Source organism: Atractosteus spatula, chromosome 14, assembly GCF_055471065.1.
Source record: "Atractosteus spatula isolate fAtrSpa1 chromosome 14, fAtrSpa1.hap1, whole genome shotgun sequence".
Classification (NCBI taxonomy): domain Eukaryota; kingdom Metazoa; phylum Chordata; class Actinopteri; order Semionotiformes; family Lepisosteidae; genus Atractosteus; species Atractosteus spatula.
Genome location: NC_142719.1, coordinates 7,951,418 through 7,979,410, shown reverse-complemented (window position 1 = coordinate 7,979,410; position 27,993 = coordinate 7,951,418). Strand labels below are relative to the sequence as shown.

At 41.5% G+C, this 27,993-nt stretch overlaps 2 protein-coding genes and 1 long non-coding RNA gene across 6 annotated transcripts; all 3 read right to left on the bottom strand.

Annotated features, from left to right (window-relative positions):
* Positions 1-113: 113 nt before the first annotated feature.
* Positions 114-10,350, bottom strand: stx12 (syntaxin 12). 3 transcript variants are annotated; one of them, XM_088931541.1, is made up of 11 exons: positions 10,258-10,350; positions 8,208-8,260; positions 7,257-7,442; positions 5,323-5,392; positions 4,639-4,738; positions 4,351-4,488; positions 4,012-4,055; positions 3,438-3,543; positions 2,781-2,853; positions 2,266-2,348; positions 114-1,076 (listed from the first exon to the last, which is right to left on the bottom strand). In XM_088931541.1, the coding sequence occupies exons 3-11, from the start codon at positions 7,351-7,353 to the stop codon at positions 984-986; spliced, it is 804 nt and encodes a 267-aa protein (XP_088787667.1). In that variant the 5' UTR covers positions 7,354-7,442; positions 8,208-8,260; positions 10,258-10,350; the 3' UTR covers positions 114-983. The 3 variants fall into 3 exon arrangements, with proteins under 3 accessions (XP_088787667.1, XP_088787669.1, XP_088787670.1); XM_088931543.1 differs by lacking the exon at positions 10,258-10,350 and adding an exon at positions 9,246-9,328; XM_088931544.1 differs by lacking the exon at positions 10,258-10,350 and adding an exon at positions 8,440-8,515.
* Positions 10,351-11,518: 1,168 nt separating this feature from the next.
* LOC148820530 (tRNA selenocysteine 1-associated protein 1-like) lies at positions 11,519-19,945 on the bottom strand. Of its 2 annotated transcripts, none has more exons than XM_088932452.1 (9): positions 19,780-19,945; positions 18,442-18,539; positions 17,792-17,891; positions 17,219-17,271; positions 16,714-16,845; positions 15,574-15,693; positions 14,133-14,298; positions 13,619-13,652; positions 11,519-13,404 (listed from the first exon to the last, which is right to left on the bottom strand). In XM_088932452.1, exons 1-9 carry the CDS (start codon positions 19,801-19,803, stop codon positions 13,268-13,270), a joined length of 864 nt encoding a protein of 287 aa, XP_088788578.1. In that variant the 5' UTR covers positions 19,804-19,945; the 3' UTR covers positions 11,519-13,267. The 2 variants fall into 2 exon arrangements, with proteins under 2 accessions (XP_088788578.1, XP_088788577.1); XM_088932451.1 differs by having other exon boundaries at positions 14,133-14,304; positions 19,780-19,913.
* A 1,680-nt stretch (positions 19,946-21,625) lies between these two features.
* Positions 21,626-24,707, bottom strand: LOC148820529 (uncharacterized). The gene is made up of 4 exons (XR_016094094.1): positions 24,599-24,707; positions 23,984-24,016; positions 22,863-22,880; positions 21,626-22,059 (listed from the first exon to the last, which is right to left on the bottom strand). It is a non-coding gene; the product is annotated as an uncharacterized LOC148820529 (long non-coding RNA).
* Positions 24,708-27,993: the final 3,286 nt, after the last annotated feature.

Here is a 27,993-nt window from a genome sequence, read left to right as displayed (position 1 = left end):
TGAATGTGGACATGACCTTTTATTCAGAACACAAGTCAGTGTGACACTTGCTCTTCAGGTGCTCCTTAGAGAGAGTGCTTAAAATCTTGCAGTAAGATAAAAGAGAAGCCTGCTTGAGACATTAATGTTATTTTACTTACATTTTGTAATCATAAAAAAGGCAGCATGATAATTGTACAGCAAAGAGATGACAAGTGGGCATCGTTGCTGAAACAGTCTCAGTCTGAATGGATGTGTTTGTTCAATTCACTAACAACTGTAAGACACACAAAGTCTTATTTGCAGTATTTCTTTTGTTTGGTGAAGTACGTTACAAAAAAAGTCACAAACGTAATGAAGCAAGCACAACTGAATCAAAAGATGCACAACTCCCAGAAGTTATAATACTTTAAAGAAATATTATTGCTTCCAAGCGAATGAATGGGATTCATTATTTTTGTTAGTTACAGTTTTCTATATTCTTAGTAAACCATAGGATAAATATTTGCGCTTGTTTTCTCTCTGAATTAATGGGACACTAAAGACAATCACCCAATGTACTGTGCTGTGCTCACTGAGAGTTAAATATGTACATATACATTTAAAAAAAACATTGTGGCAGTATAATTAAAAGTGAACAGATGCAGCCTTGCATGAACTCATACACATACATAGTTTGATTTCAAAATACAATAAAGTACAATTTAGTGTTAGTGCAGTAAATATTCTAGAATCAAAGAATCAAAATACAGGAGAAAAACATTGTATAATTACAGTCTTTGTTTTCTTCATTATGTTATAAATACAGTTGACATACTTCTGAAAAAATACTACCTTGTCTTCATGTAGACTTCTAAACTTTTTTAATCCAATGGAAGTGTGCCTTTTTTTTTGCACTCTCATTTAAAATGCATCAGGACAGTTCATTCTGCACCAGTACACCTCTAAAATTTCCCCTCCCGCTTTAGAAATCCAGGTTCAAAGACAATGAGAAATAAGGCTCGTCATTTGGAAGCTTGCCAGATGATAATACCCAGAATTACCACAACTACAGAGAGAATCAGCGCCAGGATACACATCTTCTTACGGGACTTTTTCTGAAAGACAAAGGCAGTGCATTTTCAGAACCTTCTCCAGCTCCCCTCTAAAAACCAGAGATAATTTCAGGTATTTATAACTGTCATCCTGGAGAGAGGGATTAGCACATTCCTTGTAGTGTGCTTACTTTTCTTTTTTTTTATAGCGTGAAAGGAATGAAAGGATATTACAAACCAAATCTGTCCATTCTTGCCCGATATTAACATAGCCTTCCATCATTACGAATCCCACAAACTAGCTCTTCGCAGCATTTCTGGGTAGTTTGTTCTGGTGTTTAATCATTTTGATCATTTTGTCATTCCTTGTTATAAATCAGGATTCATTTGTGCCCGTTATTAAACGCACCCTCCTCTGTAAAAGGGGAAACATGTGGCCTGGCTCTAACACTGGAGGCACAAGCCCATGAAGAGTTACAGGGAGTCTTCCGGTTTGCAAAGCAGGCAAATCTCACGACTCAATCAATTGCTGCCTTAATTACTCAACATGGCATCATTGTCACTAGCTGATCCATGACAAATATAGATCACCCCTCAAATCTATAAGTGTCATAGATTGGTATCGGACATAGCAGTCAGAGGCTCTCTAGGGTCAGGGTAAGAGACCTCTGTTCTGTAGAGGGTTCTGAAAGAGGTCGGACAGAATGAGCCGATAGTTCACTTCGGTGCCAATTCCTCTGTGTCCTGCCTTTCACCTCCAGGCTCATGTGACTCCTAAGTCATGTTAGGTGATGTAGTCCCAGAAGCAAATAAAGGTCTAAACTGAGACCACAGTAGTACAGACTCGCAAGTATAGCTAGACCTGCAAACTTAAGGGCAAAAGCTTCATTCTGAAGCCTTAAGATAAAAATATTTTTCACAGTGCTGCAGTTCACATTATACAGGAAGTGGTAGAGAATGCAAAACAACCTGAACGACTGTTTGATTTGATGCCTACTGGAGCTGCATCAGTAACTTTCTAGATGCCAGTAAGATAGGGTATTGGTGTCTGTAATCTTCTCAGACTTCTCCCCATTTAAAAATGCTGGGCCAGACAGCAAACCAAACTAAAATCTCTTTCACACGGTTACCGATATAGGTTTCCTTAAAAAGAAACAAGGGTACAACCTATAAGAGGGGTAAGCAAAATACCAGCATGTGCACATGATTAGTCATGCAATGCATTAACTGCATGGCTGCAACAGTCTCTCACCTGGTAATGCGATGCCTGGTGTAGCTGATCAGTACCCCGCTCGACAAGGACCTCAGCACTCTCCACATTCGCCTCAATGCTGTCTGTGAATCAGGAAGCAGAAAGACATCACTGGCAATGATCCGTAGCAGATGGAAAATCACACAGGGAAATTCTGTAGTCGTCATCAAAGCTCTGCGACAATATGATTATAGGGCTGGAGAGTTCTGGGAAGGCATCAGAATGATAAATCTGAAGAACCGGGAAACCTGCATTGAATTTCCAGCAATTTATGAGTTGAAAGGAAAGTGATTCAGCCTTGTTCACTTCTTTGTATCCGAGTAATCACCTTAAAAGGGATGTAAAAGCAAAATCCCGGTACAGTTAATCCTTTGTATTGCTTTGTGCTAACACTAACATGAAGTCCAGTGCAGTTCAGATAATAACTCACAATGCATTTTGACAGCTATATTATTCCTGTTTTGTCCATTTATGCAGATTCTGAAAACAAAGACCCTCTATAGTGCTGTGCTTACCTATCATTTCACCCTGGTCATGTATCATTACAGCGAGGTCTTTGAAAATCTGGTTCACATCCATGATGTCCGACTACAACAAAAAAACAAAATAAATTGAAGGTTAAAGAATAAGACTCGATCAACTGATATTAAACACTGAATGCAGACATGTGGCACAGACACAGCTTATGAAAATGTGCATCAGGGCTCAGTTTTTTAAATCCACAATCAGGATCGGGTGAATTCTGGATTTTGCTTTGTAATGGGCCACACACTGGTGGGATGATTAACACAGCTGTCCCACAGCTCTGCTTTGATTCGAGCTTGGGCCACCCACGCGTGTGGAGCCTGCACGTTCTCTCCCGTTTTGTTCCTTCTCCTGGATATCCAGTTTCCCAGCATGCTGAGTTGTGCAGATTAACTATGCCTGTCTATGCTGAACCGTCCCAGTCAGAAAGGGGAATTCATATCTTGGGGGTATTAGCAAAATCTTTCCAGGCTATGGAACAACAAGAGAAACAAAACCAAATAAGAGCAATGGGTTGAACTGCCTCCTTTCTGATCAGAATGTCAGAGCAGTGGTGGGAGGTGATCAGAATGTCTGAGCAGTGGTGGGAGGTGATCAGAATGTCTGAGCCGAGGGGGAGGAAGGGCGTGTGTTTCGGGGGGTCGCACCTCCAGCTGTCGGATGTTGGTCTCTCTCTCCTTGATGAGCTCCAGGTCCTCCTCAGTGATGGCAGCCTCCTCAGTCTGGGCTTGCGTCTGGCCCCATTCATCATTGCTGAGGGGGACAGAGACCAGAGAGCGCAGGCACAGGTGTCAGCATGGAGCCCCCACATACAGGACCCAAAAAAAGACCCTGAGAAGCGCAGGCTACCACCCACAAATCTCTGTTATCCAACGCTTAGAGAAGTAAGGATCCTGCACTCCTCCATGGTTATGAGGCAACTAAAGCAATTAAAATAAATCAGCTACTATACCCTCACAGCTGTGGCTCTTATATTACAGTCATTTATTGTGACATTTTGGTATCAAATATAAAAATAAAACTGTTACAGCCACAGGTTTGGGAAGTTTTTGAAAACAAGGAGTTTCCTTCATCGACTGTTTTGTACGCTGCCATCACACAAGGCTCCACCCGAGCAGGTCAGTGTGTAAATAATATACAGTACAAGCACACTGTTGACAAGGCAAGACCCTGAAGGTTAGGGAGTTAAAATACGAAACGGCTTTATAGTTCTCGACTTACTTGTCAAATGACACAAGCTGTTCGTCTCGGTTGCTATCTTCAGCCTGCAAAACCAAAAAGCCAAAAGAAAAAAACGAATCGCTTCAAACTTCAAACTGGAAAAATCATAGGGTTTAACAATACTTCTGACCCGCTCTACCAAAACGCATGATTTCGCCTGTTAAAAGGAAAAACTGGAGTTTCCGAGGTCCGGACCTGCATGGCGCCGGCCAGGTGATTCTGGAACTCGCTGTGCAACCTGACAGCCGGAGCGGCAGTAGGAAGAGACCGTCAGGGCCAGGGGAAGCCCAGAGGAAGAACAAGCAGGCCTGCGCGGAGAGCGGCCTGCGCTGGACGTACCGAGAGGCGCGAGCCGGCCCTGGCCCGGGCCACGGACTCCTTCTCCTTCTCCGCGGCGCGCCGCTGAACGGCCTGGAAGTTGTTGAGAGCCGCGGAGAAATCGTTCATCAGCCGCTCCTTCTGGATCTTCTGCTGCCGCTGCGTGGAGGAAGAGGAAGGGATGAGAGGAGTGGAAGGCGAGACGTTCCTCCAGACGTCCGATCAGCTGCATCTATTTTTGAGGGCCTCTGGACATCCATCTAGTTGTGCCAACCCAGGCGCCATGAATAAAAATACCCCCCCCCTCACCTGCTCCGAGGGCGACAGGGGCAGCGGCAGTGAGCCTAGGTCTTTCAGGTGTCTGTTGGTCTCCTTGGCCAGCTGGTTCGTATAGTGCTGCAGCTGCTGTCTGCAGAAACAGGCAGATCGAGGGTTACACTGCGCAGCTGCTGGCTCGCTCCCCAGGCCTGGCCCTGAGGATCACTCTAATGCCAGTCTACAATCAACAGTGCCAAGAACTGTGTCCGGGGGGGGGGGGTAAGATAATAAGATAATAAGATTGCAAATCTACCCTGACTGTTACTGGAACTCATATGGTGAAGTGCCAGTCAGTGTCCTGTATTTCTCACGCCAGACGCTTCCTTTATGCCAAGCGCCTGTTCACATCGCCATATTCAAACGAACGAAAATTAAAAGATCAAGCTCTGAACAGCTGGGCGAGTTCAATTATTAGAACTGAAATTCAATTCATAATTTGAATGGGCTTCTGATTCACAAATAGGGGACGGATGAGTCTACCAGCAAAATGCCCTAACATGGTCATCTAAGGTTTTCTCTTCCAGTGCACACCTAAGCCTGATCAAACGGGATGGTTTGGAAAGCACTGCACATCTGAGTTCTCTCTTTAATGGCGTGCGAGTTTGGTCACAAAGGTCTGCTGCCCAAGACAGGAGTAATGAAAGAGCATCAGCACTGCCCAAGGCAGAGACTTACAGTTTGTCCTGCAGTTCACTGGTGTCCTGTCTCGTGCCCAGCTGGTTGACCATGGCTTTGATCTGGCCAGCTGTTGACCACAATAAAAGAGCAGGGATGAATATACAAGAAAAGCTAAGAAGTACTCATACATCATATATAAAAGAGGTCTCCCATTACAGTCCAGTCCTGGACAGCCCCTGTCCAGTTAGTCTCATAGGTCAGCTGACTGGAAACACCAGTAGGTTATTGATGAATTAAGCCAATAATCTCTTTAATTACAATTGAGGATTGTAAACCATTTTGGTGATCTCTAAATTACTTAATCTGACAAATTACCTGCTTAAAATGATCATTACGAAAGTATTCCAGGTCTTTAAGAGAAAGTGGAAACAGAAGAACCTTACCAGTCCAAGAAGGTTGCACATTTACCCTATTAACAGCACACAGCATCCACTAACCACACAGACATATGCAATAGAAACAAATAACTTCTTTAACTGACTTTTCTGCAGAACACGTGTGTGTGTGCACTTACATTCCAAACAGCGGTATTTCACCACTGACGTGTTAGTGAAGCCTATGGCTCAAATGGATGCACAAGATTAAACACGTTTAGTTATTTATATCCTGGCATGCTGTAACAGTGTGCAGTGTGTAAGCAGCAGTGCTCCATAGCACCTGTGAAACACTGGTCTTTTCACTGATAATTTCCCAAGCGTAGATGCTATGCAAACATTTTCAGTGTTCCATACATACAAAACATCTTCAAAAGAGAGACGCAATGCAGTGCATACGCTACTTGCACACCACAGCCACCACTGTTTAAAGAAACCCACACTGATGTGCTTCAGCTGAAAACCAATGATCAGGAAATTCATGGTTGACAAGCCTCCCGTAACTACAGGTGCTCCAGAACACAGTCATTTCCAATTTCCGGACTACCAGAACATTTCACTTCTGTGTTTTTCACAAATTTAAGCAAATCTTGTTCTGTTATCAAACCAATTTTCACACAACCGGTAAGGGAACTGCAGAACGCAATATTGTGGGCATCCCCTTGTCAGAAACAACTGAACTGATTGGTGGAAATAAAGCATTTCAAATGTAAATTAAACTATTTTTGAATGCAAGTGTTTTTAATTATTTCACAAAAAAACTCAGATGAAGGGCAGTAAAAACAGTAAAACAATAAGACAGCATAGAAAAAATTATATCTGTACAATTATTAAAAAGAGGACAGAATACATGAAAACCAAAGAATAATTTAAGAAAAAGACTAAAAAACAATCAGAAACAATAATAGTGAACATATACGTATGCAAATGTGTACACACACTGGCATGCTAGGAATTATATTTTTTATATTTGCAATGTTTATAATAATCTTTGTTTTGGGGTGGCATTGTGAATAAGGTGGAGAAAAAAATCATTAGTATGAACACATTCTGGCAAAAACTTTTTCCTTAATCTTTTTCCAATTATCCGGGTGGAGGGAGATGATCATTTCTTGAATTCAGGGTTGCAGGGGGAGCCGGAGCCTAACCCAGCATGCAATGGGCACAAGGCAGGACTCACCCTGGAAGGGACACCAGTCCAGCACAAGGCACACACAGACACAGGCAGACACCAGGGCCAGTTTTCCCAGAAGCCAATTAAGCAGTATGTTGCTGGATTGTGGGAGGAAACTGGAACACCCGGTCAAAAACCATGCAAACACAGGAAGAACGTGCAGACTCCACCGAGACAACACCCCAGGTCCAGAATTCAATGCAGGGCCCCTGTGCTGGGAGGCAGCAAATGCAAACTATTGCACCACTATCCTGCTCATGATCTTTACGCCTTTTTGCTTTCTAATGCCCGAGAGTTCCAGAAGTTCTATGCTGAGCTGTGCGGCGCATCTAAGCCCGACAGCGAGGGCTTGGGTCTGTGGTTCTGCGCCGGCTGACACTCACTGTTCTGCGTGATCTTCTGGATGTTGGAGCTGCATATCTGAATGAGCGTGTTGAAATCGCGTGGCTGCGAGCGGTAGGCGTCTCTGCCGTGTGACATGGTGGTAGATGGCAGGGAGTGGCGTCAAATGCCCTTCGACAAAGGACCAAGGAGGGGCAGAAGGGACAGGCCGCTCAGCTGCTGCACACCTACAAGAACGTTAAAAAAAAACAAATAATCATCATCCTACACATTACCATCAGAACACTTTGGCATGTTTGTCTTTTAATCCGTCCTCAGGTACTGCCACAGATGGGACTGTCAGCAGTCAGGATCTACTTATTCTACCCATACCTTTTTCTAGTGTGGAACATGGAAAGGAAAATAAACTGTCAGTGTTGCACAGGGGCTGCAGTCTGACACTGTTCCTCAGCACCTAGATGCTAATATGCTTCCTCTGCACACTGCTTGGCTATAAGCATTAAGACGCCTTCGCTAAATCTCCAAATACTGAAGCAGTCACTTCCAGTAGAAATGTCAATCCGAGCAGCACAACATCATGCAGAAGACACACAATAAAAATCATCACAGCCAAAACGCTGTGTTTTCTGTCTTCTCTTTTCAGCATGGAACAAACCTATTACTCGTTCCTTTGCAATAATAATCATATTATGTTAATTACAATTCTTTTATTTTTCTCAAAAAGTCACTGCGTTCGGAAGCAACACCGCCTTAACATTGGAACGTTGAAAGGCACAGATCATTTTGGCCCCCGTTCTAATCTGGCCCTCTGGTAACTCTGAAGATTTGCCATCGAAAGGAGCTGCCTCCTGTTTTAGTGCAACACTTGCTATGTTTATTACTGATCAGCAGCAGTTGCAGGGCAAGACCAACACTGTAAAACAGAAGTGTGGAGGTGAAGTTATAAGACAGCAAACAAACTCAATGCAATGTCAGAGGAACATGATATGAACCTGGAGAGCTCAGCAAGGTGTATAGAAATGAATGCGTCTTCTCCTGTCAGCACCTGAAAGAAAATACACATGGCAGTCAATGTGCAATCAAGACTGAAGATACTCAATGGCAACCGAACAGAAGAACAGAAAAACAAATGCACTGGAAAAGGCCTTGAACTCTAAGATTGGGTCATGCGACTGTTTATTTTATAGGTTTTTGTGTTTTTAAACTCAAGACACCTGTCATTACCTGTTTCACAAATTCAAAAGATGAGGGCTGACACAGGAACAGAATGACTCCACTATCAACAAGAGTTTCAGGGTTACTGGGTTTAAAAGAGAAAAACTTCAAAGGCAGTTCACTTCCTCTTGTGTTGTTAAACACACAAGCCTGGTCTTGAATTAAACAGCAATTAAGCCCCAGTGGGGCTTAAACTCATTTGTAACTGCATTCCACTTTCATTTCATTGAGATCTTTTTTTAAAAATAAATAATACATTTTAATAGATTATATTATGTAATTACTCACTTTCATAATTAATTTTCCTATCACAGTTATTTTAAACGCAAACAGCGCTTAATCTTGTCACACCGCTGTAAAACTGGACAGCAGCGGCCACAGATATTAGGTTATCGTACAAAGATAGAAACGGAAAGTTATGCATGAGATAAACTAAACGATGAAATCATCTAATCGAACGGAACCCGCAGGCCTATCATCATTTCTTCGATATTTTTAAACCGCCTCAAACGTTCCTTAGTAGGCGTGGTAGCTATTTATCTCAGATCGTTAACGTTGGGAGAAAAAAAGTAATTAAGCGTCATTTTCAGTACCATTTAAACTTGTGCTACTAACAAACGCACACAGACTCGGTCTACGAACGACGCCTCTGAGTAATTGTGAAAAGGAAGCCGTGATTTACTGTAGAGTAAAAAAGAGACAATGTATAGCATGACATTACACAGGTCAGATGCCATTTTAACATTTGCTTAACAACATAAAAGAGATACGTTTAAGGCTGTTCCTACTACTGTAAATAGGATCGTGCTACATACCTCCGGTACTAGCAACAACAACCCATACCGCTTATGTCCCAGTGTTGCCAAACGCCGTTTTCGCTTGTTTGAACTCGGACACAAATTTGCAGGAAGGATGCTTGCTCTCCCCACCGCGCATGCGCGTCGCAGCGATTTGACAAAGGCGCAGTATTTGGCAGCTAAGTCGCTCCACCCTGGGCCCTTAAATTCGGGTGACACGTTACAAAACAAACAAACACGAAACGCTTCTGAAGTGGTTAATATGTATGTGCCCGCACAGTTACGAGTTCATGGAGAAACGTCTCGATGATATATCGGGGCCTGAAGTATCCATGGACATAAATGATGCAGAGAGAGATGACCCAGTTTAGGGCAACACGTCCGTTTGCCGGACTGTGATGCGAGATGTAGCAAAACTAAGCACACAGTTATTTGCATTGTGCTACGAATGTACAATGCCCTGCGCCTTCCAGAGCGAGTGCCAGTAGTGCTTTACGCGGTTTGTGAAAAATGTAACAGCTCAATTTTCTGTCCGTCGAAACAGTTTCGATTTTCTCGAACCGTTCGCAGATCCCTTTTTACGGTTACTAGTACACAGGTCTTCTGCAGCCCTTATCAGGGCCCGTTCACTCTTTACAGCTGCAATTGTTTCTAGCAAACGAGGACAGCCCTGATCGGCCTGACACCAAGAGCGCAGGTTTTTTTTTTTGAGCGAGATCGCACTTCCTTATTCAGTTCAACCGTATGTGCAACTGTACATGAATTTCCCCGGGACAGTTTTCAAGTTTCGTTTTTTTTTTCCATTAAAAACGTGTTTCTCAAAGTATATTAAATAACCACCGTACGTTACTGCACATTTTCTCTTGTTTACATGCACAGGCGATAGAAATCCGGACCGCTGACATCCCTCTCAGGAGAAAAGATTAAGCTAGCCGATTTGCATAGGTGAGCACCGGGTTGGTATAAACAGTGCTAAACCGATTCTTCTCTCCAAGGGCATGCAGTAATTTGATACAATTTAAACTCTTACTTGTCCGTAGAGCTCAGTTTCAGTATGACACTAACAGCTTCCTCTCTGCCTCTCCAGAGCGGTAGACGCTACGTCATAGACCTGACCCTGAGTGTGGAAGGTGACGTCATTGAGCCGGCCGGCTATTTCAATTTAACCAGTTAAGGCAAGCAAGTGAAATACAAAAACAGGACATCGTGTCTTTCCGTGGCGGCTCTTACTGTTTTATTATATGTATTTTAAAGCGAGATCCAGAATCGGGCGGGGGGATTTACCATCCGTCTAGAATGCTATAATTCTGTGCTATAATTCCATAGTGATCCCAATAAAAATAAGGCTTTATGAAGGTTTGTTAGAACCTCATTCGTATCAAATTATACGAACCAACGGACAAATACGCGCCTCGCTGACAAATGCAATCATTATTTTTGGAGCTAATGTGTACTTGGATCATTTTGTGAGCACCTTTCCCACATAGAGTTGTGTTCCTGTATTGAGAGAAAATGTGCCTATTTTTCAGAACCACAGCGAACAGTGTTGGGGAGGATGTCAGAAAGCCTGGCTGTTTGTGCAACAGTACAATCTGCTCTCTCCCGGTGTGCAGTACTACTCAAAGGCTACACAATCCTGCCTTTGCTGTCGAAGAGAGCTACGATGCACCCTTTACATGCTCAAGGAGGATGGAAACAGCAAGGATTTCCTGTAACCAGGACTCTCTTTCACCCTGGGCAGAGTTCCAGGTGTCTTGTGACTTTCACAGGGTTCCTAGTAATTGCAAAGACCCTCTCCTCTCCTCACATGATGTCCGAGAGGGGAGGAAACCGGCTGATATGAATGAAAGTGTTGTAGGGTGTAGTAAGATGGCTTTGTCCTTTTATCATCTGTCTACAGGACCTCAGTTTCCTCAATAGGTTAGCTCATATTCCAACGACTTCACTCCTTTTTAATATTTCAAAATCCTTTCAGCCCACTAGAGATCTCAGCCCGCTATAGGCTATTTAAAATGAACTATTCGAGAAATACAGGGCTATATCCCTGGTCCTTTCTGAAAAAGACTCAAATATTTGACCTGTAGTATTTTGGTTCCTACAGCCATACAAGGCACGCAAACCAGAATAAAAAGTACAACACAAATTGAATAGCGTTCTAATTGCTAGTATCTTTTTGTTATATCAAACCATTCCGGAATTCCTTCATTGCAGTACAGTACACATTTAGAAATAGCACTGCAATTTAAAGAATGTTAAGCCGACCATTATGCAAAAGGAGACGATACTGATCAACTTGAAACATCTTTATTAAAAATATTCGTAGTAAGCAAGACACAATTTAATTATTTTCTTAAGGATCTAAGACATATACATGGGAGTCTTAATTAACATTTCTTTACTGATGCAGCGAATATTGTCCTGTACAGTATATTTAATTGCTCACCTTTCGTGATCAGAATGATACGGTTATCATCACAGAACACTCTACTCTCTTCAGATGCCAAGAACAAAAGAACACAACTACACATTCCACATTCTGGCCTTTAAACTGTTACTGATGCCAATTAAGGAAACAGAGGAATTATAATAATATTATGCCCCTGCCCCATACCCAGATCAGGTCTTTTGGAGGATTTCTCCCATTAGGATATGTGTACTATAATCAGATTTTGGTCTACACTTGAAAAACATATATTGTCCCCAAGGAAGAGGTGTAAATTTTATAGATATTACAAAATGACCTACAACAAAATGGATAATGCTCCATATTAAGCTGTATTAACAAGGGTTTAATGTACTATTAACAATCTATTTACAACAAAATGAGGTTCTGTAAAATGTTAATATTGACTATATGCACACATTAATGTTTATTCCAAGCCCAATTAAAAAAAACACCATTGATTATACATCCTGTAGAACCTCAATTTAAAGTAAATAGATTATTAATATCCATTAAACATTAACTTACAGAACACACTCTAAAGAGTAATCTAAACATATCAAGACCAACCAACAGGATGAGACTGAAATTCAACACCATGCGCAGAACATAAATTAGTTCAATTTTTTAACTGTACAAAAAGAACAGCGTTGATCATGATCAACTAAGCTCAACCTTTAAGAAGAGTGTTACAGCTGAAAAGAGGTCTGGCTGAAGGCAGTCACGCAGTCTAGACACAGGAAGAGTCAATGAACATGTTGCTTCTGCCTCTCCCAACCAATGTGCTTGTGACTATGCCAGCACTGAACCAGAGAATCAAGAACATAAGACAGTGCCAGTAAGACACTGTGCCAGTGCCAGAGAAATACTTCAGAATGAGCTGTATGATGTTAAAATGGCTCTCCACTTTCTCATGAAATCACTCATTCCTGTTTATCTAGGACAATAAGTAAAACCCTTCCTTGACCAGTCAGTATGTTAGGAATCCCTTGCTCCTTTATGCAGAAAGCAACACATACACAACACATGAATTCTGAAACATCTACATAAGTACAATGTACTTCTACATTGCAATAATCTTTTTAATAATGGTTGGGACTGTATCTCTAAAAAAAGAAATTCAGATACCACAGTAAGCGGTGCTGTGGTTTCAATCTAAAGACCTAAAGATGTTAAAAAAAAAACATCTTCCTCTTTCGATATGTAACTATGTCAACAAAAGCAGACAAACTGGGATCTGGCATAAGGTCTAACTTTAGAAGCCTCAAAGTCACATTACCATAGTTTGAAGGGCATCATATAAAGTCATTAACCAGTATCGCACAGGTTTTTTCTTAAACAAAACACACCTTAAGCATGAACTGTACCCCCAGGCATCAGTGAAGGACTGTGCTGATGTACTGTACACCTTTTAGTAATGGACTTGCCCTGTTTCTGCTTAGGTTGTTGTACAAAGAGCAACCTAGCTTTCTGTGTTGTTTCCAGGGGTGTTAATTGATGGTTCTTGCACATTGCCCGTTAGGCTTGAAGAATGGGCAGTGCAGCTGAAAGGGCCACAACAAATTCAAAGCTGTGCTCTGATAGCATGCATCCCGCACTAGTATGAAACTGGAATTGATGAGGAAGCAGAATCCAGGGGTTGCCAGTGACAGTCCATCAAGGCATCATAAAGCTCCTCACTCTGATCCATGAACTGTCTGTTGGCTTCAGCAACATCCAGCTGAGGGTTGGGATCTGAAATTCAGAGGCAGGTCATGTGAGACAAAGGGACAAACAGCCTGTGAAACATGAGCAAACCAGCCCGGGGCCTGTATGACTACCTCCCAAATGAAAACCCCCAAAGTACATGATTCTTCAAAAGATCATGACCGCATTTAAAATATCTTGCCAAGGTCAAGCTGTTAAAAGAGAATATCCGCTCACACAGAAAGAATTAAAGAGAGCATACCTTCCAGATCGTCATCCTCTATTTCTTCATAAGTCTGAAAGCAAAGAAAAAGGAATGAACTAATGAGAATGTAATGTACAAATTCCACACAAGTCATTCAGAAGCAGTAGAAGAGCTTGTGAGCTCAAACTGAGCTGTGGCAGTGGTGCTACAAAGCAGAATGAGAGCATAAGTTAGGCAGCTTTCCGAGAAAGAAACAAAACTCTTACTCCCATTCCCCATTACATGAAGATAAACAAGTAGCCTACTTGAGTATATTATGAGAGGCTATGATATAAGAACATACAAATGCTTGCAAAAGACATTAGGCCTTTTGGCCTATCTAGTCTGTGTGGTATTTAGATAGTTTTCTTACAAGAGGCCAGACTATTGACTTAAACAACAGTTACAGAAGTATGAAACGACCTACCCACCTCTTTGGCTAAAGAAGTACCACCTGTAAAAATCACAAGTTCTTGTCCTTCTTTTCCTTTATGCAAAACATAGAGAACACTGATGTCAAGTTGTACTGTACCTGCATGGTGCTCTGAGTGTAGCCATAATGAGGATAGCTGTAGCTGTAGCTGCCCGTGTTTTGGTCATAACCCCATTGTGTGTAGTAGTTGAGGTACTGCTGATAGTATGGGTTATAGCTGCCATAGGAATAAGACTGGTCATAGCAGGCATCTGATGTGATCCCCCTGTTGCTGAAAGAAAAAAGTAATTAATGCAAAAGGGCATTTGCTGGTTAATTGTGACTGCTGACTTGAGCTGAGCATTAGCCCAGAATAAAGGTGCTGAAAGCTGGACAGCTTCTGACCATAAAATCTTCTTAACTTCTCTGACACACTATACAGCACACAAAGTAGATTCAGAAGCATTTCAAGAAAAAAGTAAAAAAAAATCTTACTGAATGCTACCTCCCTGGATCTGCCTTTCTCCAGGGTATTTATCACGCTCTGAAACACATGATACCACTCTATTAGCCCAACCCTAGTTACTGTCTGGCATTTGGCAGAGAAATATCTCAAACTGAAACTAAAAGGATTTTTACAGTCTCCTCGGTTTCATAATGGCTCTTTTTTAACTGGTAATTACCTGTTCACTTCTCTACAATGATCATAACAGGAAATACATACCATTGCAGATGTATCTCAAAGCTGTATGAGCTATAAGAACACTACAATATTCAGAATTTGTATGACATTTCAAGCTCTTTGTTTCATTTTGGTCTAAAAATACGAGCCACTATGCAAGCCTAAGGAGTTCCCTGGAGAGCATCACTCACATTCTACCTGTTACAGGATATTCTAGATGGAAAAAAATCATTGGGTTTAGTTTCTTCCCTGGGAACCTTTTTCCATCAGACATGGTAATGTCCATACCCGAGAGAAATATCCCTGTTTTCCCACAACTATCCTTACTGAAACTCTCTATTTTACAGAGCAGAATTTGGCTCGCAGGTACTGCAGCAGCCAAGAAGATAACAGCTCTGTGCTGGCAATCTTCTGGGTCCTTTAGTTTTCAGACAATTTGTTTCTGGGGTTTTCAACGGCCCACAGTGATGGAATCCAGGCTGTTTGCTTCTTCAAGTCTCAAACTGAAATTACAAATCTTCTACTGAAGTCTTTTCACTTAGTTTCTCAAACTCTTGAGATATCCCTTTTGCTCTAACCCATTTTGCTAATACTGCTTTTTTATTTCTGTTGTCTTGTACTGATGTACGTTCCAAGCCCAGGGCGGGGCGGCCCTCCTGGGTGGGAGTGGAAGGCACAGGGACCCGGGATCGGGACTGGGGCTGGGATTCAGGTATTCAGTTCACCACCTGTGGCATGGCGATGGTCCAGTACCACCTTCCCTCTGTGGCAGGAGGGGTAGCGGCTCAGGGAGACATTCTTGTCACAATCTATGGTTGGTACCGTTACTACACATTAAAAAAAACGTTCACAAAAACAAAACAGAACTCAAGCACTTACGGTTTGCTTACGGCCTGGCTGAGCCGCAAAGCCTTTCCTCCGAGGCCCACAGCCCCCTGGCACTCCTGCAGAACACGTCTCTGTTCCTGCTCGTCAGCAAAATGCACAAACCCGCAGCCCCTGGAATTCACGATCGCCCAGGTCACCTCAGGCACCGCCAGACCATCAGACAACACAGCACCAGAGGGAAACTAGTCTTTCCCTGCTTGAGTACAACACTAACTATACTTAAGACATGATGATTTTGCCCAGTGGTCAAAACTGCAGGTCCCTATATGCACACATGGGAGTTCTGTTACTAAGGACACAGTCGAAAGACTCAATTCGGCCAAGATATCCCAGGAGCACCCTGGGTAACAGTGAAAATGAGAACGGTTTTGCAGGGGGAATTGTGAGAAACAGACCTCTGTATTCATTCATTTTCTGTCATTAGGCTGGGAGGACACAAAGGTGGGGGCAAAAAGTGATGGAAAGACAATGCCACACAGACTGCTTTCACAGATGGTACAAAAAAGAGAAAAGAGAAAAACAAACTGTCTCCACAGAGCAATTTGTCCACTGTATTTGCCTTTATGTTACATAGATTTTTTTGCAGAACCTGGGCAGCATTCTAAATTTATTGTTTGCAAAGAGACAGACATTGGTTGTATGTAAAATTGTGGAAAATAAATAAAAGACAGAGATTGCATTGTCAAAAAAAAGCAACTGTGATTTGTGAGGAAAGTCTTTCTACAGGTTCTTAAGCATATGAACAAGTAATATAATTCTATTTAGGCTTCTTGTGTGTTCTCCAGAAAACAGTCTTTTTTGTAACAAATGAGAACCCATTTCTGAACTGTGCTGTGGCTTCTTGCATACCCTACATTATTTCTGTCTCTTTTGTTTTTAGACACCTATAGCCTCCTTCACAGAACATTCTACTGTGACTATGTCAGCCAAAGATAAGGGGCACAATGTGCTGTTGTGGGTTGTGGTGAACAGAAGGAAAAAAAAAAACAACTCGTAGAAGTGCATTTATACTGAGAACCGCAAGCCTTTAATGCACAGGCCTGTGAGTTTACTGACAGGTAATTATACCGTTTGCTCCTTGTGGGAGCTCATCCAAGTTTGGTTGCTGTGTATTTGGTACCAAATCCTTACCTGGAGTTGCCCAGATGGTCCAGTACCACCTTCGCTCTGTGGCAGGATGAGTAGCGGCTCAGGAAGAATTCGTATAGCATCCCATCATCCACCTCCGGGGTCAAATCGCCAACAAACAGTGAGAAGTCAGGGCTGCGGGTGGGACACATGACTTCAGCATTGAGAACAACAGGCAACATTCTCTGAGCAAAGTCAGAGTTCAGACAAACTGCTCTTCTTTTTTGTATGAAGGTGTGAACAGATCAGTACAACTAAAAATAAACCACAACCAGAAATATCTGTTTTCAGAAAGAAAGGCCCATCTAATCTGAATATCGTTAATATTTTCTTTGTTCATATGAAACCCTGGTTTAACACTTATTCACACACTATACGCATATAAGTTTGCAGGTCCTAGTAATTTATAAAGATTTTTGCGCAACTCTGAAGATGAACATGTCTCTGCAGCTCACAGGCTCTACTTGGTAACATGCAAGAAGCAGCCAATTTCGATCTACAACTTTACCTGTTGTCCATCTGTTTTCCATAGCTCGCCCGGTTTAGCTTGAATCTTTTGGGCTGAAAAACAACGCACAAATTAAGCAGCGGTAACTTCATGTCCATCATGTCCATCCATCAACTATCAGTCATTTCCATCCATATAGGAAGGCATCTTCAGAGAAGTGACAACCATGACACATCACTGAGATGTCCATCAGCCCATGAGGTCAGAGAATAACTGAAACTATCCCTAGATGGGCACTAGCCAGCTATACAGATGAAAGACATAAGGAGATATCTTTCATACAGATGGAGAAGTAAGGATTGAAGTCCCTTGTGAAAGGATACAGCTCCACTGCCTGGAAGAATTAAACACCCAGACTTCTGATATCAGAAAATCAGACGACCATGAGTCATGACCGACTGTCTTAAAACTTATCAGACAATGTCAATAGTACAGTAAGTTGAAGTCTTACAGGCCTGCTCCAGAATCCCTGCAACATTTCACTGATGATATGCATTCAGGGATTATTTTTAACTCCGCAATCTGAAGAGATAAAAAGGCCTTGACATATTGGTAAAGAACAGCAGTACGTACAGGTGTGGCTCCAGGGATCGGCTTGCCGTTGATTTTAAGCAAACACTTCTCAACTTGCGCTTCATCTCTGAGCTCTATAAAGCAGTAACCCGCTCCACTTCTGGAAAAACAAAACCGAGAACTGTAAAACCATGAACACACAAGTCAAATTCAGGGCTGTAGGTCATTGCATGTCATATGACACAAAAACCACTGTTCTTAAAAGGTACTCTTCACAAACAAATAACAACAGCAAGAACTGGTGCTAAAATCCAGGACAGAGAGACAGAGGAAAAGTGGGAGCACAGGATGGTCACAGAAAGCAGACAGCCCAAGGCTGAACAAGAAGACCAGAGAGGGTAAAGACAAACGAATGTGCAGCTCATCACGAGGCAAGAGATACCACTATTTCGCATGTTCCCTGTTGACCCACAAGGGTTAAGAAGATCCAAAATCCAACAGGCTCAAAGAAAGCTCTAAGTGAGCCTCTTTTACTCACATGCACATTGGACATTTCACATCATGCAAAAGAACCAATCCTAAATATTGACGTATGAAGGAGAAAGGTGCAGGAGAGCTACTTCTAGCTCAGAAAAGTCTTAGCCAGTCTCTACATTGGCCCTCTTTCACAGGCACTGTTAGACGGGCCGAGACTTCCAATGTGGTCTTACCCAGTCATCCTGTTGCGGATGATCCTCACCCCAACAATGAGCTCCCCCATGGTGGCAAAGGCACGAGAAATGAACTTCTCATCCATATATGGCTCCAGCTGCGCGAAAAGGAGACGTCAGAAGACTCACAGAAAAAAAAGAGACCCGAAGCCACGCACAGCCCGACGACGCTGGCGGCAAACGTTCAGGCACCCATATCCTGCAGCAGGAGCAAACTGCCTGACTGCAATCCGTAACACTTCAGGGTCACAGTGCGACAAGGTCACGTCCCAACAAGAAACGGCAACTTGAAATGACTTGCTGCATAAAAGCAATCGATGCAAACAGTTCATCGATCCATTTTCTAAGAGCTTCTTCTAATTCAGGGTCGTAGGAGGGCCAGAGCCTATCCCAGCAAGCAACAAGCATCACAGGACAGACACACACTCACACTCTCACACACACCGGGGCCAATTTTCCCAGAAGCCAATTAACTGACCAGCATGTCTTTGGACTGTGGGCAGAAACCAGAGCACCCAGAGGAAACCCACATGAACACAGGAAGAACATACAAACTCCACACGAGAGAGCACCCCAGGTCTGGAATCGAACCCAGGATGCCAGCACTGCTAACCACTGTTTGTTTATGCACTTTTTTGGGGGAAAATCAATTAACACTTTATTTCATATATAACTAACTAGAGTTATTAATGAATGGAGTAGCAGGAAGTTACAGTTATGAAACAATGTACCTACGTAAAGCTAGGTAGTTATTTTTTGTCTCTAATAAAAATTAATACATATTAGTTATTTCCCATCTCCCATCCTTAACAAATAAGGCCTATATTGGCCATGTATTAGTTCTTGAGTGTGTTTCTATAACAAAAACGTAATCCCTACCTTGCAGCTAGCCCTTAACACTAAGCATTTCCATGAACCAATAAAATCGTTTTTAATCGCATTTTAATTTTTTATATTATGATCTTTTTATCTTGTAAGGACGTTATACTCGTTTACAAAACAGGGTTTTTTGCTGTAGCTTTTTAACTCTTATCCCAGTATATCCAAAATACAGCATGGACTCATCAACGACAGAATAGCGCAACCGAACAATAGCTTACACAATCGCGAAAGTTAAGCAAACGTTAAATAGCAACAAGGTAGTCTTTATGAACTGAAAGGCAACAATCAATCAAAACGTAAGCTTAACTATTTGCGATTATTTATTTTCCTAAGTCGTAAATAAGGCAAACATTACTGCTCACAAATAATTTGAACAGTCCGTTAGTATTTCATTCTTTGATAAACACATGCACACTTCAGGAAGCCCACAGAAGAATAAACAAAGATGCGACTCACATTTCCCATCCACAAGCAACTCATTTTTCCCCCAAATAAAATAGCCTGTTCAATGTAAAACTTAAGACGACGTACTACTCGCTGTCAAAGTTCACATCAGTACGTTCCTCTAACAACTTTTCTTCCTGCTCCTGTTCCAAAAGAGACGGCTTTATCAATTGCGCCACCTGCCGCCTAGGAGGGCAACTTCGCTACCTTTTCATCAGATCCGCGTTAGAAAAAGAATCGTGTTTGGTAGATCGTCGATTTTTCTAACGCGTTCCTTAAAAAGAAGAAGCGGTCTGTTTCGAAATATAATATCGCATACAATATTTGAACTATAAGGGTTGCTTGGCGGAAAAATAAATCTGTTCCTGCAAATATACACATAATAGTCACGCTAATTAAAGATACTGTATTTGAGTGATACAGTGAAAAAACTGAAATATGTTTTTTAATTGCATTACTCCTTTCATTTTCCACTTGGCTCACCGTGCTGCGCTGGACCAGATATTAGGAACCTCCCTCCAAATCAGACAAGTTGCAGCACTTAGAAGCGGGAATAGCTTGAACGGCGTGAAATACTTTCGTCGTTTTTCTGGCAGGAAAGTCTCAAATCGACCTTTTGATCGAGTGTGATTGTGGGTAAGCACGGCTTGTTTCATCAGTCCTCAGTAGGGGTGAGTGGAGATTACTCTAGGCAGAGAATATGATGGACTCAGCTCCCCTGTTCATGAGACAATGATCGAACCCAAGACCCTGACTGAGTAGAGTAGTTTATTGCCATATGCACACGTACATTGGAATTCCTAATCGCGCTGATCTCTCTGGACTAACACAGTACAGCAGACAACACAAGGTGCAGGTGTGTTTTGAGTCTGAGGCCCTGCAGTTAGCTGGTGAGGGTGCGTACTGCAGAGGGATAGAAGCTGTTCTTGAGTCTAGTGGTCCTTGCTTTAACAGTGCGGTACCGCTTGCCAGAGGGTAGGGGGGAGAGCAGTTTGTGGTCGGGATGGTTGGATTGGATCCTGAATGATGGATTGGGCTTTGTCATGACAGCGGATGGTGTGGATCTCACCGATTGATGGAAAATTGCATCTTATGATCCTCTGTGCTGTTGCCACAACCCTTTGTAGTGCGTCTCTGTGATGTATGGTAGTACTGCTGTACCACACAGTGATGCCACTAGTGAGGACACTTTCTATGGTGCTGTAAGAACATAGGAGAAGTCACAAATGAGAGCAGACCATTGGCCCATCTCTTAAAGATCCAAGGGTATCATCCAGCTGTTTCCTGAATGAAACTTTGGACTGTGGGAGGAAATTGGAGCACCAGGAGGAAACCCACACAAACACAGGAAGAACATACAAGCTCCATGCAGATAGCACAGCAGGTCCAGAATTGAACCAGGGGCCCCAGAGTCGCGTGCCAGCAATGCTAACCACGTCCTAACATGTGATCTGTGAATCTGACATGTGACAGATAATCATAGACCTGATGTGGTCAGTTAAGGATACAGGGGTCGTAGAGGCTGTAAGATTGCAAACACCCCAAAGGCCTTAGCTAACAAAACAGGAATCTCAGGTGTGCTTTCACAAGTACAGGCTCCAGACTCACAGCACTGCAGGAAGCGTTAATGTCTCTTGCCGACATCTCGACAAGTGTACAGATACCTGCATGGCTCTTCCTGAGGACACCTCGTGTAGTTTCACTGTGATAATGTTGCATACTTATTGTTTGTGACCTGCTTTTTCTCATTTGTTGTTCTACACATTCCACCGTGCTTTGAGGTATCACTCTAGAAATGAATTTGATTGATAACCACAACCCTTCATGATGATCACTGAAAGAACAAGATACCATAGAGTGCCAAGACAAAAACGTTTATTGTTGTAAGAAAATATCATACCAATCCACTTCACGGCATTAGTTCAACACAGAAAAATGTAATTTGTAATTTGCAAAGAATCCGCTAGTATGCAGAGGTACCTTAGAAACATTCACTGTGCTGTTCCACCAGTACTCCCGTACAATGAGGTCATCACCAAGCTTGCCTGTCACTCTGAGATTACACGTAGTTTTGCCCATTTTTAAACAACAGAAGTTTGTATATGTGCTCCTAAGCAGATGTGGTTCTGTATTTGGCAGATAGAGACTCTAAGGCAGGTCCTTTTCCGCCTGGCACGGGCCGGTCCCTCGAAGGCAGGCCGGTCAGAAGAGCTTGTGCAGCAGCAGAGGAAAGAGAGTCCCGGCCAGCTGCAGGATCAGCGGGGCTGCCAGCGTGTCCGCCGCGCCTGTCGGCTGTCATGGAACAGCAAAAGACATCAAGTGCTTAGCTCCAAAAGCTCAGTGAACCTCCCCACCCCCACCACACACACACACAAACGATGAAACCCACCACATTCGTTAGTGCTGCGTTTCGGCTGTTGAAAGTAGCGTTTGGGCCTCTTTCGTTTCCGAGATTACTTTTACTTTTACTTTGAACGGCACAGACAGGCACAAACGCAGCACTAACGAATTGGACCGGTTCGATTCGATTCTCTCCTGCGCCGTCGTTGGGGGGCCGAGTGAGGTCACGCCCCCTGACAAAATAAGGCGCTGTATCTCAGAAACGAAGGTTGCACGAACGCAGCACTAACTAATTCGAGTTTCACTGTTTGTGCTGTTAGTACTGGGGAGCAACTTCACTGAGCTAACAAAATTATATGAAAGGGCAAAAATCATCAATAGAGTAAACTGGACAACTACAAATCGACAACGCCCCGTGTTCCACAAAGAAGCGCCACTGACACACGACACTCGTATACAGTATACACAGTGTCTAAGGGTAACATTCCCTGGTTTGTACTGAATTAAAGAAATCATTCACAAATTCACAAATGAAAATAAGCAGTGCTATCTAGCACTTTTTATGATTCGTATGCTATGTATCTCTAAGACACTGCTACAGTATATATAACAGAGTCCGAGTGTAACAGTCTCTGGTTTACACTAAATTAAAACAATCATTCATTTAATAAATATATTGCTTATTAAAACAGGATGTTTTCTTCACTTCAGCTCCATATTCCTTCACCAAATATTAGTTTCACAACAAGGCCTACCTTTTTCTTGGTGGTTCCCTGAAAATAAGAATGAAAAAATAATAATGTTAATGGAGATACTGTGAAAAGTTAAAAAAAAAAAACCTGGAAGTTGTCAGCTGTTATGAAACAGAACTCAACTACAACGTCTTAAAAAAGACACTATATTAAACAATATTAATATTATTTCATTAGCTGACCATCTCCCGTTTCCTCCGCCCACACGCAAACAGGCAACTTCAACACCAGGACAGCTCAGAGCTAAAAAAGCTTCAAAGCCTGACAGCTACAAACTGATTACGGCTCAAAACGCCCAAAGTTTCAAAGAGAAACGTAATCCGTACCACTGCTGTCATGACACTGGTATATACAGAGCCCAAGTCTAATAATTCCCTGGTTTGCACTGATGGATTAATACCCTCATTGTTTCCTTTTTTTTAATTGTATAATGTTAGCATGCCCAAAGATGGTTGGGCATCCAGTTGACCTTGGACCCCTAGGGTTTTTTTTCTCCTTACTAAGGAGTGTTTGGTTCCTCTCCTCCGTTGTCTTCTGGTCTTTTCTGTTCTGTATTGACAACATGTATGGTCACTTGCATTGTTAAGCGCCTTGGGGCAACCTTGTTATGAAAGGTGCTATATAAAAATAAATTGAATTGAATTGGAAAAAAATATATTTTAGTTTATATATTGCTTATTCAATAAGTACAACACAGGACATTTCCTTTACTCTGGCTCCTTATTTCTTAATCAAATCTCTTTATAGTTTCACAACAGACCTTGGGTTATCTAAAAATAAGTATAAAAAATAATGTTAAATTGGGATGCTGAGAAATGTGAAAATAAACTGTTGAAAAAAGTTGAAAAGCTGTTATGAATCATAATTCACAATTCCTTAAATTTAAAATAATTTTAATTGGCTTCTAAGTAGTACTAGTTAGTAAATTTTATTTTTTAAACTAAATTTCTCTTGGATTTATTAAAACGTGAAACAACGGGTAGCAAACGCTTTGCGACTGTATCTTTTAAAGGCGCATAGAAAATATATATTTACTACTGTTTACACCCATAGAAACAGGCAGCAGGAAAGACGAATTCTAAACACCACAGACGAGAAAACGCAAGAAATAAATTTATACATACGTCTGGGGGGTTTTGAATTGTAACTGTTGTTCCCTGTAAAAGGTGAAAAAATCAAGATAAATTGAGTGTTTCTATAGTGTTCATCAGAAAAAAATCGCTGCTGCCATGTACCGAAAGACATTCTTATTCATTATTATTATTATTATTATTATTATTATTATTATTATTATTAAAATTAAAAGAGAAGACGGTAAAATAAGTCACCGCTAGACACGCAGTAACTTTGCGTGGAATCCAACACTTGATCCGAAACACAAGAACCTGTTTCTCGTTAATCACATGAAGTTACAGATAGATTTTGTTTTTTTTCTGAAACAAGAAGGGAGCCAGCTCTCGGAACATCCGCTATTTGCTGATATTGAGCAGGCGAATAAACACGATTTTGCACGGAAGCACACGGAGTAAATGTTGGCACATTTAACTTGACTTTACACATTGTTCACATTTCTAACCACGCATATTAACATACGGAGTCTTTGGATTATAATCTAAATGCACTACAGAACTAGACAATACAAGAGGCATAAAGTAACACTATACCAAAACTATTTAAATACTTTCTCTAACGAAAATACAAATATTGGCTAACTGTCTACACGGCTAAAGCATTTTTACCTCCACAACAGCCAATAATACCATCAACGACACAAAAACTAAGAAAACCAAACGTCGGCTCATGGTGAAACGGTGTCTGCTCTCCGAGGGCTGTTAATAATGATGTTCTGTTATCTGTCTTCCCGCTGAGCGCTTTTGCTCTGCAGGAAGGGTGTATCGTGTGACGTGCTCTCACAGTTTTGAGCGGTCGGTCGCTTGAAATCTTGCTAGCACGTGTAAAAAAAGGTAGAAATAAAACTGAAACGTTTTTCAAAGGTGCTGATGGAAGCATGGAAGGATGCAAATACAGTATAAAGACAAACATCTGTCCACTTAGTGAAGTGCTGAAAAGCACCGAGAAATGTGTTCTGCCAGGCTTAGTCTTTTTGAGGTGCTGACCATGCCTGTTAATTTTTTAAAAGACTGCTTGTTCTGAACACAAAACTTCTCCTGTGAGGAATTCGTACCGTAGAATTCGCAGATTAATTCCGTTTGATTTAACCGAAATTCAAAGTTAGAACAATAATCCAAAACGGTTCTAGAAATGTACTACATAACCCAAAACAGGTCAACCATCTCTCTCAGTTTCACTGAAAAAAACCGTACGCGGCGTACCCTATGCAGAGATTTGACTTGAATTTCAAGTTGAAATGTATTGTCTTTTTGTCAGGCAGAGCACATCTCCGGGAAAAAGCGAAACTGATTTTTCTTCATTTGCTTTAACGACTGTGGGCTTTTTCCCGCTCTTTTCAACGTGACAGTGAATCTTGTTCAGATTAGAAAGGTGCTCTTTGGCATCAAGACGTACGGTAGGAGAAGTGAATATTCTTCTTTACGAGCCCAAATTCTGTTTTCGATTTTTCATTTCATTGAAAAAGCTACTGCTCTGCCTGACATCAGCTAAATGCAATTAAAAAAACATAAGAATAACAGTACTTATGATCGTAATGTTGATGGTTATTAAACCAGAACTTGGCCTCTTAGATTAGGCTGCAGTTAGCGAAGGACGCCACAGCATGTTCAACTGCTCACTTCTGTGCTTGTTTTTATCTCAGTAGAAGACATGCACGTGAGTGTGGAGGAAAAGGCGTCAGAAGTGTAAACGCTCACAACACATTTTTGCCACAATAAATGCACCGCCTGCTAGTGTTAGAATTCTCGGAAGCTTCGCGCATCGAGATGAACCTATCTTTTGTGACTTCTTCTGAAGTGTTCATGTTCTTGCCAGTGTGACAGTGCGAAGGGCTGTGTGAGGTTGGAGTGAGTCTATATTCAGGCATTTTAAATCCTTCGGCTGGCTGCTTTTAGTGTATTTTACGGCAGAAGCTACTTCTTAGTCTTTAATATAGCTGTGTGGTATACAGTATGTGAGTAACTGTGTAACGTTAACAAGCACAATAAGCTACTATTTCAAAACAATTGACCACTTTGAATACGTAGCGTTGTTACGATTAGATGGTAGAGCTTCGGCACCGCTTTCGTTTCAATTTAAGCATTGCTTAAACAAAGCAATTGTTGAATCCTAACAAAAAGTATGAAAACGAAATTAATTACCTTCTTAACTGTCCGTTTTTATGGTATTATATATATATACTGTATCTGACCATAAGTGCCATATTTTGCTGCCTCGTCTTATTTTAGTACGTGCACCAAACCTCACCCCCAAAATGAAAATCCCAAACCCACGTTAGGCGCTGAATGCTGAATGTCCAATAGCTTGTTATAGTTTGTGATTTAGTTACCATTCCTAATTTTTAGGATACTCTCATCTGCAATGATGCATTAAATAACAGACTCTAACATTTCACCAACCGCATGATCAGAACACAATGGTTACTACCATGAGACGTGCAGTATATCGCGTTTGCAGTTTGGAGGCCTCATTACACCATCTCATGTGCGACACGGCATCTACTATTGCACTCTTCCCGTTGCTACGAGCAGACAAGTCATTATTTTGATATAAAAGCCCGCAGACTGCATCCTGTAAAATCTGAATTAATCAAAAAGTTTTCGTCATGAGACAAATTAGGACATTTTAAGGGAATCATTCCAACCATAAAGGAAGCCAGAAAGATTTCTCCAGAAAACTTCTGTCGCTCAAGGTATTGTAAAGGTGGCGTGGTCGAGGCAAGATCTGGTCAATCAAGGAACATGAACTGTAGTAAATAATTAGAAATATTATCAATGAATCAATCAATCAATTATCATCGTCATTTTCTTAGCCTTTAGGGTCGCGGGGGAGCCAGAGCCTAACCCGTCAACCGGAAGCTGAAATGTAATGTTTTATTCTATTATAGAAAATGTAATATGGATATTGCAAAGTAATAAAGGATAATGCTTGTATTATTATTGTTGTTGTTGTTGTAACCCTAGAAGACTTGGAAATGTCTCTAAGAGTCTATATAAAGTGTGTAAGACCTAACGGCGTAAATATTACCACCTTCAAACCAGAGGGGGTATTATTATTATTATTATTATTATTATTATTATTATTATTATCGGTGGTGTAGTTTTACTGCATTTTGATTTAATAGAACACAACACATGTAACCTTCTGGCTATATTCTACACACTTTGGACTGCAGCAAAGACGTTAAGGGTTTTATGCATGTTGTACTTGCTCCAGTTCTAAAAAAAGAAATAAAATGAGCAACATTGCGATAATAAAAGTTTTTTTTTTCCCATTGTACTCTCCCAGTATCCCACAAGTCTTCGGGCGGCAGCGTTGAGGTCGGACATCACCGCGCTTCGGCCAATCGCAAACCACAGCCTGGATCGCCAATGGCAACCAACACCAAACAATTCCGCCTGGAAACGAACTCGCAAAACCAGGAGAGGTAATTAAGGAACTGCTCACAAATGATGTGCCCTGCTGTTTAAATTTAAAAAAAAACGGTAACAAGCGCTGTTTTTTTTGTATTTGAAAAATAATACTTGTAAAGCGCGATGTCTCCGATTCTCAATAGTACAAACATTAGTTTCGCTTTTTTCAAATGTATCATTTATTCTGCGCTATGAATTGATGTGTGTATTTCATTTGCACAACAGTCACATAGTAATATTGGTGCTGTCCTTCTTTAACAGGTCACTCAGACATATTAATGTCTCTAGATATTGTGTCATTATGTAAATATCCGGAATTATAACCTATATCAATATACGGCGCTTTTATCCAAAGTGACTTACCCAAAATAATAAAAAATATGACATAATCACTAGAAGGCACCTGATTTGGCCAAGCATATAAAGCTATACTGTATAAGCATGCTTTTGCATTAACATTTAAAATGAGAGATTTAGTTCACACTATAAGGTGAGTGTAATAACAGATGAGTGAGATAATGTGATGAATAAGAGAATAATAGACATACTCAGTAGTTAAACGTTCATAATGAACAGAGGTATATAGAGTT